Source organism: Nannospalax galili, unplaced genomic scaffold (assembly GCF_000622305.1).
Source record: "Nannospalax galili isolate Female #2095 unplaced genomic scaffold, S.galili_v1.0 scaffold500, whole genome shotgun sequence".
NCBI lineage: Eukaryota > Metazoa > Chordata > Mammalia > Rodentia > Spalacidae > Nannospalax > Nannospalax galili.
The window spans coordinates 439,501-456,183 of record NW_008347292.1 but is presented as its reverse complement, the minus strand read 5'-3'; the positions used below and the strand labels follow the sequence as shown (position 1 = coordinate 456,183).

At 41.4% G+C, this 16,683-nt stretch overlaps 1 protein-coding gene across 5 annotated transcripts in view; it reads right to left on the bottom strand.

Annotated features, from left to right (window-relative positions):
• Positions 1-16,683, bottom strand: part of Zc3h14 (zinc finger CCCH-type containing 14) — a 62,268-nt gene that overhangs the window by 44,953 nt on the left and 632 nt on the right. For 4 of the 5 annotated variants that reach the window (XM_008843792.3, XM_017800808.2, XM_008843795.3 and 1 more), the window contains exons 1-6: positions 15,459-15,634; positions 15,076-15,118; positions 8,377-8,491; positions 4,713-4,753; positions 3,682-3,877; positions 2,391-2,820 (exon numbers count right to left, since the gene is read on the bottom strand). In XM_008843792.3, the coding sequence (XP_008842014.1) occupies positions 2,391-2,820; positions 3,682-3,877; positions 4,713-4,753; positions 8,377-8,491; positions 15,076-15,118; positions 15,459-15,494 (861 nt within the window). In that variant the 5' untranslated portion in view covers positions 15,495-15,634. Of the gene's footprint in view, positions 1-2,390; positions 2,821-3,681; positions 3,878-4,712; positions 4,754-8,376; positions 8,492-15,075; positions 15,119-15,458; positions 15,635-16,683 lie in introns of those variants that run through there. The other variant, XM_008843793.2, reaches the window with a different exon arrangement.

Sequence of the window (16,683 nt, the reverse complement as noted above, 5' to 3'; positions counted from 1 at the left end):
GGCTGTAGAGATGGCTCAGTGGTTAAGAACACTGGTTGTTCTTGTGGAAGACCCGGGTTCGAATACCAGCACCCACATGGCAGCTAACAACTGTCCGTAACTCCAGTCCCAGGGGATCCGACAGCCTCTTCTGACCTCCTCGGGCATTGCACTACACGGGTGCATTTACCTACATTCAGGCAATACACGCATACACATAAAATAAAAATAACAAATTAAAAAAAAGAAAAAAAAAGACAGGGTCTCATTATGTAGCCTCTGAGGACCTGGAACTAGATATGTAGACCAAGCTGTCCTCAAACTCACGGAGATACCTGCCTCTGCCTCTCAAGTGCTGGGATTAAAGGCGTGCATACTATACCTGACCCTTAATGATGTTTTTTTTAATGAAATTCAAGTAAACAGCTTAAGCAGCAATTTTAAAAATCAGACATTCTAATGTAATACAATCCAAAGGTAAAAATGATTTGATACTTACATGCTAAGGAATGGTGGTAGAGAAATAATAAAACTTCATTTTATGTAAGGCGCTTTATAAAAGAAACACCTCAGGTTCATTTTTAAACTAAATTTTGACCATTGCACATTATAATCCTTTTACTGTTGCCAAATTTTTGCTATCCCCACATTTAATTTTACAACTGCATATGGGTTCTGACCTACTGTTTAAGCAGCTCAGTTCTTGGGGCTGGAGAGATGGCTCAGCGGTTCTTGCAGAGGATGCAGGTTTGATTCCCAGCACTCACATGGTGGCTAACAACCATCTATAACTCCAGTTCCAGGCAGTCCAATGCCCTCCTCTAACTTCTATGGGCATCAGACACAAACACAGGGGTACATGCACACACAGGTGCATGCACGTGTACATACACACACACACACACACACACACACACACACAAACACACACACACACACACATCAATATATAAAAATGTAGTAAAAACATTTCAAAGGGGCCGGAGAGATGACTCAGTGGTTAAGAGCACTGACTGCTCTTGCACAGGACCCAGGTTCAATTCCCAGCACCCACATGGCGGTTTAAAAAAAACTAAAGAAAAGAATAAGCCTGACATAGTGGCACATACATATATTCCCAGCACTCAGGAGATAGAAAGCAGAGGGATCAGGGGTCCAAGGTCATCATTGGACACACTGAGTTGAAGGTCAGAATAGGCTACGTGAGACATTATCTCAAGAAAACCAAAGAATAACAGATTGCATTTTGGGGAGTTCTCATGAATTCTCCCAGAATTTCTTATTTGGGCTATTCCTGTAAGCAGCCTGAGGTGACATGTGAAAATGGTTCGTTACTCTCTTGACCCAGAAAACCCTACAAAATCAAGCAAATCAAGAGGTTCCAATCCTCCTGTTCACTTTAAGAACACACTTAAAATTGCCCAGGTCATCAAGGGTATGTATATCCAAAAAGCCACCAAGTATCTGAAAAACCTCACTTTAAAGAAGCAGTATGTGCCATTCCGGCGGTATTAACTGTAGAGTTGGTAGGTGTGCCCAGGCCAAGGGTACAAGGTCGGTAGCCCAAAGAGTGCTGAATTTTTGCTGCACATGCTTAAAAATGCAGAGAATAATGCTGAACTTGTAGACTCTCTGGCCACTGAGCATATCCAGGGGAACAAATCACCCAAGATGCACCACAGAACTTGCAGAGCTCATGGTCGGATTAGCCCATACATGAGCTCCCCCTGCCATGTCAAAATGATCCTCACTGCAAAGGAACAAACTGTTCCTAAGCCTGAAGAGGAAGTTGCACAAAAGAAAAAGATACCTCAGAAGAAACTGAAGAAACAACAACTTATGGCATGGAAATAAATTGAGCATAAAATAAATGCAGATCGGGGCTGGAGAGACGGCTCTGCGGTTAAGAGCACTGACTGCTCTTGCAGAGGACCCAGGCTCGATTCGATTCCCAGCATCCACATGGCGGCTACGAACCGTCCTTAACTCCAGTTCCAGGGGAATCCAAAGCCCTCTTCTGACCTCCACAGCATTGCACAACACAGGTGCACTCACATACATGCAGGCAATACACTCATCCACATAAAATAAAAATAATTTTAAAAAATAAATTAAAAATGTAGATCAAAGAAAAAAGTTATTTGGTTGCTTAATAGCAATTACTATGCAAAAATCTAAAATTGACATATATCCACATACATCAAAAAAAAAAAAGGAAAAGGAAGGGTAAAGTTAACTTAAATGCCAAAATCCCAAGAGGTATACCTATGTGAAATAAAAATCTAAGGAGCCAGTCATAGTAGAGATTTAGCTTAAAATAAACATGCAATATGTTTAGTTACTTAACACTATATCTGAATCAAGAACTGTCAATCTCTAGCCTTTAAGCCAGAACCTAAAACCATACAAACCTCAATATTCATTTTTTCCAAGTTGTTTCTGAAGAAGGGACTGTAAGCTTCTTCTAAGCTGGAAAGCACTTCTGGTTCACACAAATGTCCTGTTTCATATACCTGGCTATTCTGAAGATCAAGTTGCTTGGCAGCATGAACACTATTTTGCTGCTGTTGAAATTGCAACCTGTTTAAATGAGTGCCAGGGTCTGCATTTCTACTTGCAGGTGGTCGATAAATTTCAAGGGAAGGGCGAGAGGAACCATATGTAAGTGTCACTGTAGGTTTTTTCTGAGATAAAGGATTCTCCTGCACGAAATTGAGGTCCTCATCAATGAGATCATCTGGCTCTGGTTTAATATCAATCACATCTTCAGAGGGTGCTGGCTCCCTCAGAGGTTTCACTGTTGACATTAGTCGGGTTGAAGCTCCATCATCATAAGTCTGTCTATTAAAACCAACAAAAAAAATTACAACAAAAGTGAAGCAAAGTAAAAAGTAAAGTTTATTTTAAAAATTTCAATGAAAAAATATAGGTACTTCGTTTTGATTTTATTGTATTGTATTTTATTGGTCTTTTTGAGCCAGGGTCTCCCAGTAGCCCCAGCTGGCCTGGAACTCATTATGTAGACCAGGCTGGCCTTGAACTCAGAGCTCTGTCTGCCTCTGCCTTGAGTGCTGGGATTAAAGGCATGTGCCACCATGCCCAGACTAGGTATTTCCTTTATATGTTCAAAACTACTTTCAAATTATATTTGCTCTTTTAAACTTTCATTTACTACATTTAAGATTGAAAAAAAAAAATCACATTCTGGTCATCATTCATTCTAACAGTTGCTCATGACTGTTAGGGCTTAAACCTGGAATGTAGTCTTAAAGGCTCATGTGTTGTAACACTAGCTCCCCAGTACATCACACTATTCTCAAAGCTATGGAGCTTTTGGCTGGCCAAGTAGAACACTTGACAGTAATATCAGCCCAGGTTCTAGCTTAGTTCTCTCTGCTTCCTGGTCTACTACAAATGGGGAGGAAGGAGGGTTTTCCACATGTACCTCCTACCATCAACTACCTTGCTTCTACTGCCAGGATGAACTGAGATCCATCCCTCTCAAGGCAGAGCCAAAAGAACCTTCAGTTCTGAACCCTGTCTCACTGGATACTTTGTAACAGCAATAAGCAACAAGAAAACTAGTATGTGATTACTATTTCCAAATAGTTACAAACAGGAACTGAAGGATATAAAAACTAATCCAAACAAGTTACATACATAGACACATACACCTGGCCATAAACAATGCAGGACTTTTACCTGACATTAGTAGATTTCTGCTCCTGTGAACTTGTAGAAACTCTAGAATCTCTTTTCTCAGGTCTAGTACCAGAAATGGCAAGGGGCGGGACTGCGGCTTCATGCCTTCGCTCATCTCCCCGACTAAAACTGCTCTTGTTTGAAGGCACGTTACTATCAAAGATGCTGGTATCAGAAGACTTGAGACTAGAGGGTTCTGAAAAGAAAAATACACTAGCCTCATAATCTTTTTTCTAACTTTAATCCTTTCCTCTCTCATCATCAATTCAAAAGCAATGTATTTACTATAGGAAAGTGTTACCCAGGCTGGCCTCAAACTTCATATGTAGCCAAGGATGACCCTGAATATCTGATTCTCCTGTCTCCACATCCCAAGAGCTAGGATTACAAGACGTGTACCACCATGCCTGGTTTATATGGTGCTCTATAGACCACGAACTCGGGACTTCCTGCATCCAGACAAGCACTCTATCAACTGAGCTACATCTCTGGCTCTTCAAAGGTGATTAAAAAAAAAATAAACAGAAATGAGTTTATTGAGATTTTAATGTAGATTTTAAGCACTAGGATAAAAGGTATAAAAAAGCCAAGACACGTCTGAGAATGTGGGTATAGGTTTCCTAAAGGAGCACTTCAGCAAAGCTGATTTTTTCTTTTCTGGAAAGAGTATCCATATACAAGTTCTAAATACTAAGATATATATTACGTATTTTTATCTGGTCCCCAAGTAGCTGAATACTATTCTATACACAGTAATAATTCATTCAATTTATTGTTACTGAGCATGTAACTTTCAATTATAAAATGAGGTATCTTTAAGGCTAAATCTGTAATTACTTCCTTTAGATAAATTACACTTCCTTGCCCATTGCTGTCAAATTATATTACATTTATTGCTCTTGCAGTTCAAATAAAACACTATCTTTAAAGTTACTGTTTTCCCCAAAGCAGCATAAATGACTTTGGAATATAAAGATCATATGCTGTAACAAGCACGAATTCCAAGAAGCGCTCAATTTTACAAATCTTACCAGTTGTAACAGAGCGAAGTTTATCTAATACACCATGAAGCCTGAAAAACAAACAAAAAAAAAGCCGCCCTTAAGAGAAAATTTATTTCAATTGCCACTGTAAATATGATGACATTACATCTAGGTAAATTCTTTTACAAGGTATTTAATAATAATACCAAACTTAACTTTCTAGTTACACATTTTTTTTTTAAGTCAATCCAAAGAAATCAGTATTTTTTTCAACTTCTATCCTCTACAAAAATAAGAACAATGGAGTTGGAGGTAAAGGTTCAAAAAAAAAAAACTTTTTTCAAGTACTAGAAATTGAACCTAAAGTCTTACGCATACTATGTAAGCATTCTATTATCACTGAGATATATCCATAGCTCACTTTTTACTTTTGGAGATAGGATCTAAGTTGCCTAAAGCAGCCTTGAGCTCATGACCCTCCTGCCTCAGCCTCCCAGGGAGCCAGGCCTGTACTAGCAGATTCAGAACAGATGCTAAAATCTAACATGCACCACTTGGGAGGCAAAGGCAGGTGGATCTTTTTGAGTTCAAGGTCAGCCTGGTCTACATAGTGAGTTCTAGGACAGCTGGGGCTACAAGGAGACCCTGTCTCAAAAAAGACTAAAAAAAAACAAACCAACATGCACAAGGCCCTGTGTTCAATCCCTAACACCAACCAAAAGGGAAAGGAGACAAGGACATCTGCTGACAAGTCTTGATAGATTAAAGAAAAAAGTCACCTGGCTTCTAAAAGACTAAATACTAATACTGCTTAAAGTAAACAAGTATGCTAGGGCTAGAGAGATGGCTCAGGAGTTAAGGGCACTGACTGCTCTTGCAGAGGACCCAGGTTCAAATCCCAGCACCCACATAGTGACTAACAACCATCCACAACTCAAGTTCCAGGGGATCTGACACCCTCTTCTGAGCAGGCCTTGCACAACACAGGTGACTTGCACACAGGCAATACACTCATACACATAAACGAAAAGAAAAAGTGTCCCATATAATACCATTTGTCACAACTGTTCAGTTTTCTAGTTCTTTCATTTTCTCCCTCCCCCACTCCCACTGCTCAATGTTGGTGGCCTATATGAGAAGCACGGATTCTACCCCTGAACTATACCCCAGTCCAGCTGTTGATACTTATTTTAATTATTTATATGGTTTCTTGGACAACTTAAATCTGAGGTGGAAAAAGTTAAGAATTTAAAAATACACTATACCATTTCATTGTAACTATTACTTTCAAAATCAAGTAAAGGCTACAAACTTTCTCATAATATAACCTATTTGGTTATGTAGAAGGCAAATTTGCCCTGCAGGACTTCCAAAAGCATCCCCACAAACACCAAAAATCTCAAGCATTTCATTTACAACTCAACTCACATGCCAGTTTCCCCATGGACACAATGATTTCAGGGTTTCAAAAAATCAGGACAGAAAAACAAAACAAGAGCTGGGGAGACAGCTAAGTAGGTAAGAGCACTTGCTGCTCTTGCAGAAGACCCAGATCTGGTTCCCAGCACACACATGGCGCCTAAAAACCATCCATAACTCCAGTCCAGAGGACCTGATGCGATCTTCTGGACTCCAAGGGTTTGCACGCATGTGGTATACAAAATAAAAAAAATACAACTACAAAAACTTGAATGTAAAGTTGTAAAAGTGGCTGTCAAAACAAATCAGGATAGCACTGGGAAGTCAGCTCAGCAGTTAAACCACTTGCCACACAAGCTTGAGTACCAGACTTCAGATGTGACAGCAGAGTTCTGATTCCCAGAATTCATGGAAAAGCATGCCAGGTCCCATGGTGGCCACTTGGAGTATCGGCACTTAGGAGGCAAGAGAGAGGGATCACGGGGGCAGCTGCTTAACTATAGGAGAACTTGCAGCGCTCGAGGTCCAGTGAGGCTCTCTCAAATAAAGAGAGGGCTCCAGCTAGACACTAAATGCCAACTTCAGGCCCTATATACACGTACACATGCACCCTCACACACGCAAACATGCACACATTCAATTCTCTCTCTCTCTCTCTCTCTCTCTCTCTCTCTCTCTCTCTGTCTCTCTCTCTCCAGATTTTAAAAAATCAGAAGTCTGTTCAGCATTAGTGTTAATGAATACTGAAAGCAAAATGCCAAAATAATAACAATTCCTCACATCAGAACATTACAAGAATCCATTTTGCAACAAGATGACAAAAGTGAATTTAAGTTTAGATTCAGTACATCAACTTATGAAGTCTGACTTTATTTATTTATTTATTTACTTATTTACTTTTCGGTCTTTTTAAGACCTGTAGCCCCAACTGACCTGGAACTCACTATGTAGACCATGTTAGCCTTGAACTCACAATGATCTGCCTGCCTCTGTCTCTCAAATACTGGGATTAAAGGCGTGCACCACCATGCCCAGCTTGAAATCTGTTTTTAAGTAGTCCATCAAGTTATCTTTTAAAAGATTTACTAGATCAATCTCCTATCTTAGATTAGTGGGCTGCAAACCCAAAGTAATCTAAAGGTTAAATCAAAGGAAAAATCATAACAAATGCCCATGAAACAAAATAAATACGCTTGACTACTAAAGACTTTTTAAAAAAGGAGTCGTAATTATAGTATATGTCCTCAGTCAAAACACCATGACCATGAAGGGTGGGGGGAGCACAACCTATCTAGCCATACTGAAGAGGTATGTTTATCTGTTAATACGTGAGGGCCATTGTATTCTTAACAATGTTCTCCAAAATTGCACAATATAAACCCGGAATATGCTACACAGAACTCCAAATTTAGTTTCATAAGAGCATAAATGGCCCAAAACAGTGTGGGAACAATCTTTTCTTCAAAATCTCCTACATGCTACTGAAACTAAGTAGGCCAAGTACATATCCTGCTTTGCTCCATCGACTCTCACTCTGGCTGGTGGGTCTTCAGCCATGGGCCTGTCATGAGCCATGAGCATTCCCTCCTGTCCTGAGCTGGATCACTATCCTTCCTCCTCAACTTCACCTTAAACTTGCTAACAACAGCACCTTGCCTTCTCAGACTCAATCTTATGCTTCTAAACATTATTTTCAACTAAAAGCATATGTGGTCTGGTAACACAGTCCAAATTATAAGGATAATGTGTATTAAAAAAGAAAATTGCATATTTTAAAAATCCAAAGTGTAAAGATGATGTATTTTTGTCAAATGAGAACATGCATGCATTAAAGAGAGGAAAAAAAAAGCTTAAACACAAAAGGCAAAAACAAAAGAAAACTTTGCCCCATAAAAAGTAATTCACTGGAAAAAGCAATATAAAGAGCTAGCCTAGTCCAGAATCTGTTGTTTACTATTTGCAGCTGGATTTAATGGGGGAAGGAATGACAGAATGTAGATGCTGGCAAAGAGACAACTTCAGCTAACACACATCGAGGATTCCTATGAATTCTAGGCACACGTGCAAGCACTCTCCATGTATTTGCTAATTTAATCCTCACAATTCCATTAAACAGGTGATCTTCTATTCCCATTTTACAGATGGAGAAACCTCTAGAAGCTTGTGCTTCATGGCGTATAAACTGCCTGTCCACAATGAAACTAACAAGACTGTCAAAAACCTCTTTTTGAGATAGAATATCAACTCTACTTCTGCCAACTTTGGTTTGAGGCATAGATATTCAGAAACATACCATACGGTGAATCGAATTGTGTTGTTCCCTAGAAACAGGGACAGGTCCTCTGTCATTTGGTCCTGACTTTTCTTGTTGGCCACCATCACCATAATGTAATCAGGAAGTTCTTCATCTATTTAAAAGGAAAAGTATATCAAAAAAATTTAATGTTTTCCTCAATACTTCATTTTGCTTAAAACTGATGTGCCTGAAAACACAGATGTAGCCTTTTGAATCAGTATCTCACGCTACTACAATCAAGTTGGATAACAAAGCTCAGCTTCCATGTTTCCACTTCATCCCATGAACACTTCATTAGAAGGATAAGGTTTAGGAATAAAAGATGCATTTCTAGTCATAAAACTGGGCATCACAGGTTATAGAATCAATTTGAGAATGCATTCACTTCTTTAAATCTTTTCAATAATGGTCATTAGCTTAGGATACTTCTAGAAAATATACAGTCCCAACAATAATTGCATTTTGTTTAGCTTTCTGCTCATGTTTCAAGATAATACTCATTTCAAGAGAATATGCTTTTACCACACTAAACTATAAAATTGAAGGCAGGCTTCAATTACTTCAATAAGCTTCAAATATCAAATAAACTCAAATTACTCCAAATACCATGTAACTTAAGAATGTCAATCTTCAGATTAACTAGGGGCTGAAGGTATGGCTCAGTTGTAGACTACTTGCTTAGCATGTGCAATACCATGAGTTCAACAATACCTAAGGAAAAAAAGTTCAATGACAGGGGGCTGGAGAAATGGCTCAGCAGTTAAGAGCACTAACTGTTCTTTCAGAAGACCCAAGTTCAAATCCCAGCACCACATGGCAGCAAACAACCATCCGTAACTCCAGTTCAGGGGATCCAATGCCCTTTTCTGCCCTCCTCAGATACTGCACAACACAGGTGCACTTACACACATGCAGACAAAACACACATACACCTCACAATGTAACCCTACATACACAGTGATAAAGGTTTAGGACAAAGAAAAAACTTAAAAAGCAAAAAAGCACTTCAATAAGGACACCAAATCATTATGAAGAAATCCAACTTCCCCTTCCCCCACCCAAAACTACTTTGTTTTTGAGACAGTGTCTCCCTATGTCCCCAACTGGCAATGGAACTCTCTACACAGACCAGGTTGGCCAGCCTGCCTCTGCCTCCAAGTGCTGGGACTGAAGGTGTGCACCATCATACCCAGGCAAAGATTACTTTTGAAAAAGGGTCCAAAGGGGCCTAAAACTCATGACAGCCTTCATCCCTTTTCCTTCCAAATACTGGCATTACTGGTGTATACTATTACAGCCAGCTTCAAACACATAAAATGTCTTTAGTAATTAAAATACTTATAACTCCATAGACAGAAAGGTACATCTGCCAGATATTTATTTCAAAGACAAATATCAAAACCGCATTCCATATAGGAGAAATTATAAATACAAATGGCCAGTTCTCCCCTTCCCATTTTGGGTAAAGTAGCAAAAAGCTCCCTTTGCAATCACTGTAAATAATTATAGTAAATAAGAGCTGCCACTGTAACTCAGACAAAAACTGCTGGAATACTTGGACTTGATACTGTTTTTCTTTCATAATAACAATATGACATGAGTGATGTCACTGTATCAGTTTACATTTACTAAAATTTTATGAGATTAATGGCTGCCTAGATACAGGGGGTGGGGGGCAAGGAATGGTTTGACAAAAGTCACAAAGCCAAAGTAACTACTAGTACTAGTATGTGTTTGCTCTCTCTCTGAAACAGGGGGTCTCCCTATAACCCTGGCTGGCAAGGAACTCCCTACGTAGACCAGACTGGCCTTGATCTCACAGAGTTCTGCCTGCCTCTCTTATGAGTGCCAGGATTAAAGGCTTACCTGGCTCTTTTCTCTTTTTGAATAGTGCTAAGAATGAAACCCAGATCCTTACCCATGGTGCTAGGCAAACAGTTTACCTATGATAGACCCAGCCTACCAAGTTTATCATTCTGATTGTGGTGAAGGTTTTGAGCCTATACATATTAAGACGTTCTGAACAATACACTTTAAATATATCCAATTAAGGTATGCTAATTATTTATCGGCAGAGTGTTTAGAATTCACATGTTGTTTCTGAACACACAATAGTATGAAAATTAAGAATCTAATGAGGGTCTGGAGAGATGGCTCAGTGATTCAGAGCACTGGCTGCTCTTGGAGAAGACCTAGGTTTGGTTCCCAGAACCCATGTGGAGACTAACACCCATGTGTACCTCCAGTTCCAGGGGATGTGATATCATCTTCTGGCCTCTGCAGGCATTACATGACACAGGTGCAGTTATACACATGCAGGTAAAACACTCATACACATTAATTTTTTTCCTTAGGAAAAAAATAATCTAATAAAAATTAGTATGTATGAGCCAGGCGTGGTGGCGTCTACCTGTAGTCCCAGCACTTGGGAGGCAGAGGCAGAGGCAGAGGCAGGCGGATCTCTGTGAGTTCAAGGCCAGCATGGTCTACATAGTGAGTTCTAGGACAGCTGGGGCTTACAGGGAGACCCTGCTTCAAAAAGACCAAAAAAAGAAAAAAAAAAAAAGTTAGTATGTATGTAGTCATGAAATATTCTTCCAGAGTCCAGACAGACTTATGAAATATATTTCAAATCAGCAAACTGGGAAGAGAAAACAAACAGTGAAAACTGTGAAGGTCTGAGATGCTCTTATCTCTGAAATGTGAGAGAAAAATGGAATTATAATTGCCATATCACTAAAATGCTCCTCCTTTAAAAATGCGACCTCCTTTAAAAAAAGAGGGGGGCTGCTCTTCTTTATGACCCACCCAATACTTTAGAAATTAAATATTCAAAAATTTATTGAAGATTTGCTTCCATAACTTTAAAGAGTCCCTGGACTCTTTTTAAGCTTAAGAAATTAGGGGGCTGGAAATATGGCTCAGGAGTTAAGAGCACCGACTGCTCTTGCAGAGGTCCTGGGTTTAGTTTCCAGCACCCACATGGCAGCTAACAACTGTCCATAAACTCCAGTTCCAGGGAGTTCCTCTGTAGGCAATGCATGCATGGGTACCCTTACATATATGCAGGTAAGACACACACATAAATTTTTTTTAAAAAGTCACACTGTTTGGTACCTCCATAATTTCATCACACAAAAAAGAAATTCACAGGCAAATGGTCAGTATGAGAAACTGCTATGCTAAGTAAAGTAACACAGACTCAGAAAACAAGTGAAACATGTACTCTCTCATTTGTGGAACTTAGTACTAAATCCTTAAATGTGAATCTATATCCAGATGTAACCACAGGAGCCAGGCAAATGGAAGTGAATCATGAAAGTAAAGAGAAAGCAAGAGCCCAAGAGAGGGAGATAGTAAAAAACAGATGTTACCAAGGGGAAAAATGGGGGCATTTAACTGGGAAGAGGAGGAAAGGATATAGAAGGAACCACGGGGTAAAGAGGAAGAAGGAGCTGGGGGGGGGGGATAGGAAACAGGTATTATCAAGGGGGAAAACAGGAAAAATGGGGGTATTTTAACTGGGGAGGGAAGAGGGAGGTTTAGACTCGCAGAGATGAGAGATAAATACTGTTTACATGGTGCGAAAAGCCAGAGGGAAATGTGTTAGTTCAAAAGACTACTAAGGCTGGGCATGGTGGCTCACTCCTTTAATCCCAGTACTTGAGAGGCAAAGGCAGGCGGCTCTCTGTGAGTTCAAGGTCAGTCTGGTCTACACAGTGAGTTCCACCCTAGGTGGGGCTATAGGGAGACCCTGTTTCAAAAACATCAAAACAAAACAAAACAAATATACACATATACAATACCTGTACCTGAGTGCATGTGTAAAGCTGAAGGCTATATAACAAGAAACACAGTGCTAGCCGGTAGAAACCTCTCTTCAAGTTGTTGGTCAGGGTAGTCCAACAGATTCCCAAAATAACACAGGTTATTGCCTTTGATTACCTCCCAAAACTTAAAGGTAAGATCCTATTGCTGAAGACAGGACATACTTCAGACACAGGACTTGGAGCAATAGAGCTGGAACTGACCTGGAAGCCTCCCCCCTGAAGACTAGCTCTCAGTTCTAGAGGATACTATGCAAGCTGCTTGCTAAGGGAGAAAAATCAATGGTCCAACCCCAGCTTTAAAGCCTAAGAACCACAACAATGACTGGCACAGGAAACTGTATCAATGTAGTAGTGGCACTTTTATCTTGGGGTTAATCAACAGCTATCTAATTGGACTTAAGCCCCCTCAATGGGAGGGAACTCATGTGGCCAAATAAACATGCCTGGAGAGGCCACAGATCTTAGGAAAAAACTTTGCATCTGTCACATTCCTAGACAAATGTAATTTCTTCTTTTATGCTAAATATATTTACAGATAAGTATGCTAGTCACCACTCATCAAAGAAACTTCTTTTTGCAACGGATAGAGACCATTATAGAGTTCTACAACTAGTCACACGAAGAGAGTGTCTGTGAGAAGCCCAGTCAGTCCTAAGTGACACATCTACAATAGGAAACTCTATACCTAAGGCTCCTGGAACATAGTGGAACATTAGATAAGAGAGAATACCAATGCATCTCTAAACTCTTACCAGTGAAGCTTCCTCATGCAAAAGAGGGTGATGAACACAGAAGGCCACAACTGGCCAAAGTATAGAGAATAAGCAACTGCAAAGTGTGTGTCCCCAGGTAAGATTCCTGTATTAAACCTCACCTACCCATGGCTTGGGGACCATTGCAGAAGAGGGGGATCGTTAAAAGACAGAGAAGGAGATGCATGACCATAAGGAAACAGTCTTACAGGCTCCTGGGAACTTCCTCATATGAACTTACAGCAATGATGACAGAATGTACAAGACCCATGCAAACTCAATCAGACAAAAATATGGCACAGAACTGGGTAAATGGGCAAGAGGCCCCAATCTTAGCCAAGAACTACTAGCAGCTGAACAGTGTTAGATGAGGGAATGTTGTTATTTAAGGGAGTGATGCTAGACAGGTTGAACAGGATAAACTCACACAGAAGGACATACGGGTACACAAACTTGACTTGATAGGCCTTAATATATATGACAGAATGCATGAAATCCTGTGGATGGGCTGGGGGGGGTGCAGGTAGGGGAGGGGAGGGAAGAGTCTAAATATGATTTATATTGTATGAAATGCACAAAAAAAAAACCAATTAAAAAAAGTGGGGAAAAAAAAAGTCATAATGTTTAGTACCTCCATAATTTCACCGTAAATTCTTTCAGTTCTGGGAAGCTATCAAGTTCAGAGATAAACCCAAACCTTCAAAATTTTAATTTTCACTTGAAAGTTCAACATCTTTGACAATAAAAACTATCCGACTTTTTCCTGCCTGCCTAATACCCAAGTACACATAATCAGTATATCACTTCTTAGAAGTTAAAAAAGTTTCACAAAAAAGGTGGTGAGTTTAGTTCTCAGTAACAAATGCCTTTTCTTAACACAATCATTAACAGTTCTGTACACCTCAGTTTGGTAAGCATCTCTATGTCCTTACAAACAGAATATTAAAAAGATGCAGTGAGAAGCCAGTTTAAAAAACAAAACTGCCAAGCACGGCAGTTAATCCCATGCCTTTAATCCCAGCACTTAGGAGGCAGAGGCAAGTGGATCTCTGTGAGTTCAAGGCCAGCCTGGTCTACATAGTGAGTTCCAGGCCAGCTGGGGCTAGAGGGGAGACCGTGTCTCAAAAGACTAAACCAAACCAAACCAAACCAAACCACCTGCCAGGCAGGGTGGAGCACACCTTTAATTCCAGCACTTGGGAGGCAGAAGGCTCTGTGTGAATTCAAGGCCAGCCAGCTATTCAGTGAGGAGACCCTGTCTCAAAAATAAAAATTAAAAATTAACTTGCTTCATCTAACTTCTAAGTGGAACTGGTTCTTCTTTGGAATTAGAAGAAATGACCTGAATATGGTTTCTAGTAAAATCTGGTGTGACTGTATTGTTTGCTTCAGTTTTCCAGCCACTGCTGACCTATAATCCAAATGTAAACACACTGAAATGTCAAGTCTTCGAACTAACAGGAAAACAATTTGACTCACTTCAGAGATCCTTATGGATCTCACACACTTTGGGTACTGCTTCCTTATGTGGAGCTATCTATGATTTTCATCAGCTCTGCAGTCAGATTCAGGCCTCTACCCACAACATCTTGTTCAAGCACACAAAGCCTCAGTTTCTCTGTGCACACAACTGGGGTACCACGACTTACCTTTCTATGGAGATTTTTAATTTACAGATGTACTATCTAGACAGTACTTGGCCCAGAAAAAACACTTGTTCTAAGAAAAGAGGGTGCAAAGTAAACGCCTTACCATTTTGAGGGGTGAGGAGGTAGAACAAAAAAAAGGTCTAAAGGATAAAACTCACTGAACCATCACGTGGCCAATGCCAGAAGCATCCTTCATAACCAAATGATGGATCTGAAAATAAAGGTCATGTGGAAAGCAACAACAGGAAAACCTGAACAAGGAGGAAGAAGCTAGTCTATTTCAAAATAACGTTTTAAAAAGGGGATGGGAAAAAAAGGCATGGGTGCTACAGCTTGTTCAGTGAAATGAGGTAACCAAGGAGTGTCAGACTTCAAGAAGGTATCCCAGGTAGGATGCGCAAAGGCACTCGGACACATGGGTTGGCCACCACCGCCACATTCTATGCAGGCGAAGAAGAAACTTACCGACATAAGCTCCTAATTCTTGCAATTTCCCCTTAATGGCACTCTGAGGAAAAGAAAGAAAAGCAAAGGTGCAGGTGAACTCCACGACAGTGGGCAGCACCCCCGCCGCGGGGCCCCGCCGTGGGGGGAGGGGAGCCCGACCACCGCGCGGCGCCGCCTTCTGCGGTCGACGCCTGGCGCCCGACCGCGCCGCTCAGAGTGGCTCCCGAGGGCCCGCACGCGTCCCCGGAGCCCCGGCCACGGCCCGTGGAGCCGCCGCCTCGCCGCCCCGCCGCGTCTGCGCCGGACAGAGGCGGCTGGGCCTACCCGCCCCGTTACTCCTGGCAACCGCCTGCCCGCCAGGCCCAGAACCCCTGCCTGGCGCCCGCCAACGCTGGCCTCACCCGGATCTTGCGGCTGATCTCGGTGCCGATTTCCATGGCTCAGCGGTGGGCGGCAGAGTCAGCACTACGCGGCGGAGTCAGCAGTGCGCGGCGCCTCTGTTACGTGAAGCCCGCTGAGGGCTTCCACCCGGCAGACTGCCCAGGCCCCCGCTCCGCCCCCGGCCAAACGCACTGCGCGTCCCCGCCCCTGCTGGCGCCCCCGTGCACGCGGGAGCCAGCGCGCATGCGTCTGCGGAAACGTATGCGCACACGCATTCCTAGGCCTGCGCAACCTGTGCTCTGGCGACCTCAGCTGGCCTCACAGAGAACAATGACACTGGTCCCCTGGCTTCTCTCTGATTTTCTTTTTCTTTTAAATATTTTATTTTTTTTATTTTATGTGTATGACTGTATTGCCTGAATGTATGTGAGTGCATTGCACAATGCTGTGGAGGTCAGAAGAGGGCTTCAGATTCCCCTGGAACTGGAGTTAAAGACGGTTCATAGCTGCCATGTGGGTGCTGGGAATTGAACCCGGGTCCTCTGCAAGAGCAGTCAGTGCTCTTAACCATTGAGCTACCTCTCCAGGCTCTCACTGTTTTGACTCCACATCTGAAAATTACATGACTGTCTGCAATCCCAGCAGGAACCCTGACAATGAGGTAAAGCAGGTATCATATTTCAGAGGTCACACTGGCTCACTGGGAACCAAAGGAACTCCTTTGTATATGTAACTGATAATTTTAGTTTAGGAGAACTAATGATAAATGAGGCCAAGGTCAGGGATTTGTTCTCTGGAAATGCCCTTAAGCACCCTGGATTCAAGGCCACAGCCTTTGAAGGCACTCTCTGTCTCTAAGGAAAGTGAGAAACCAGAAGGCTATGAACAGAGGAAGATGATGACTCGATGACTTGCTAGCCCCTAGTGTGCTAAGGGTACACTGTGCAGCACACTGTCCTATACTCTCTTCAGGGACATTTACATCAAAACTAAGAATTACAAGACCATGGCATTTTTGCTGACCCATGAAAGATTATTTAAGAATTCAACATAATTAGATGTTTTTGTCATATTTAGACCATAATATTAAATTTTGTAAGAAATACTGATTTTTCAAAATCCAAAGGTCAAAAATTGAAATACAAATAGACGCTATAATAGGATTAAAGGGCAAGAAAAGCTAATGGTGAATCTGTTCATTGACTATAATGAGATTATTCCTAGGCAGATGAGCCCTTAGTTTTG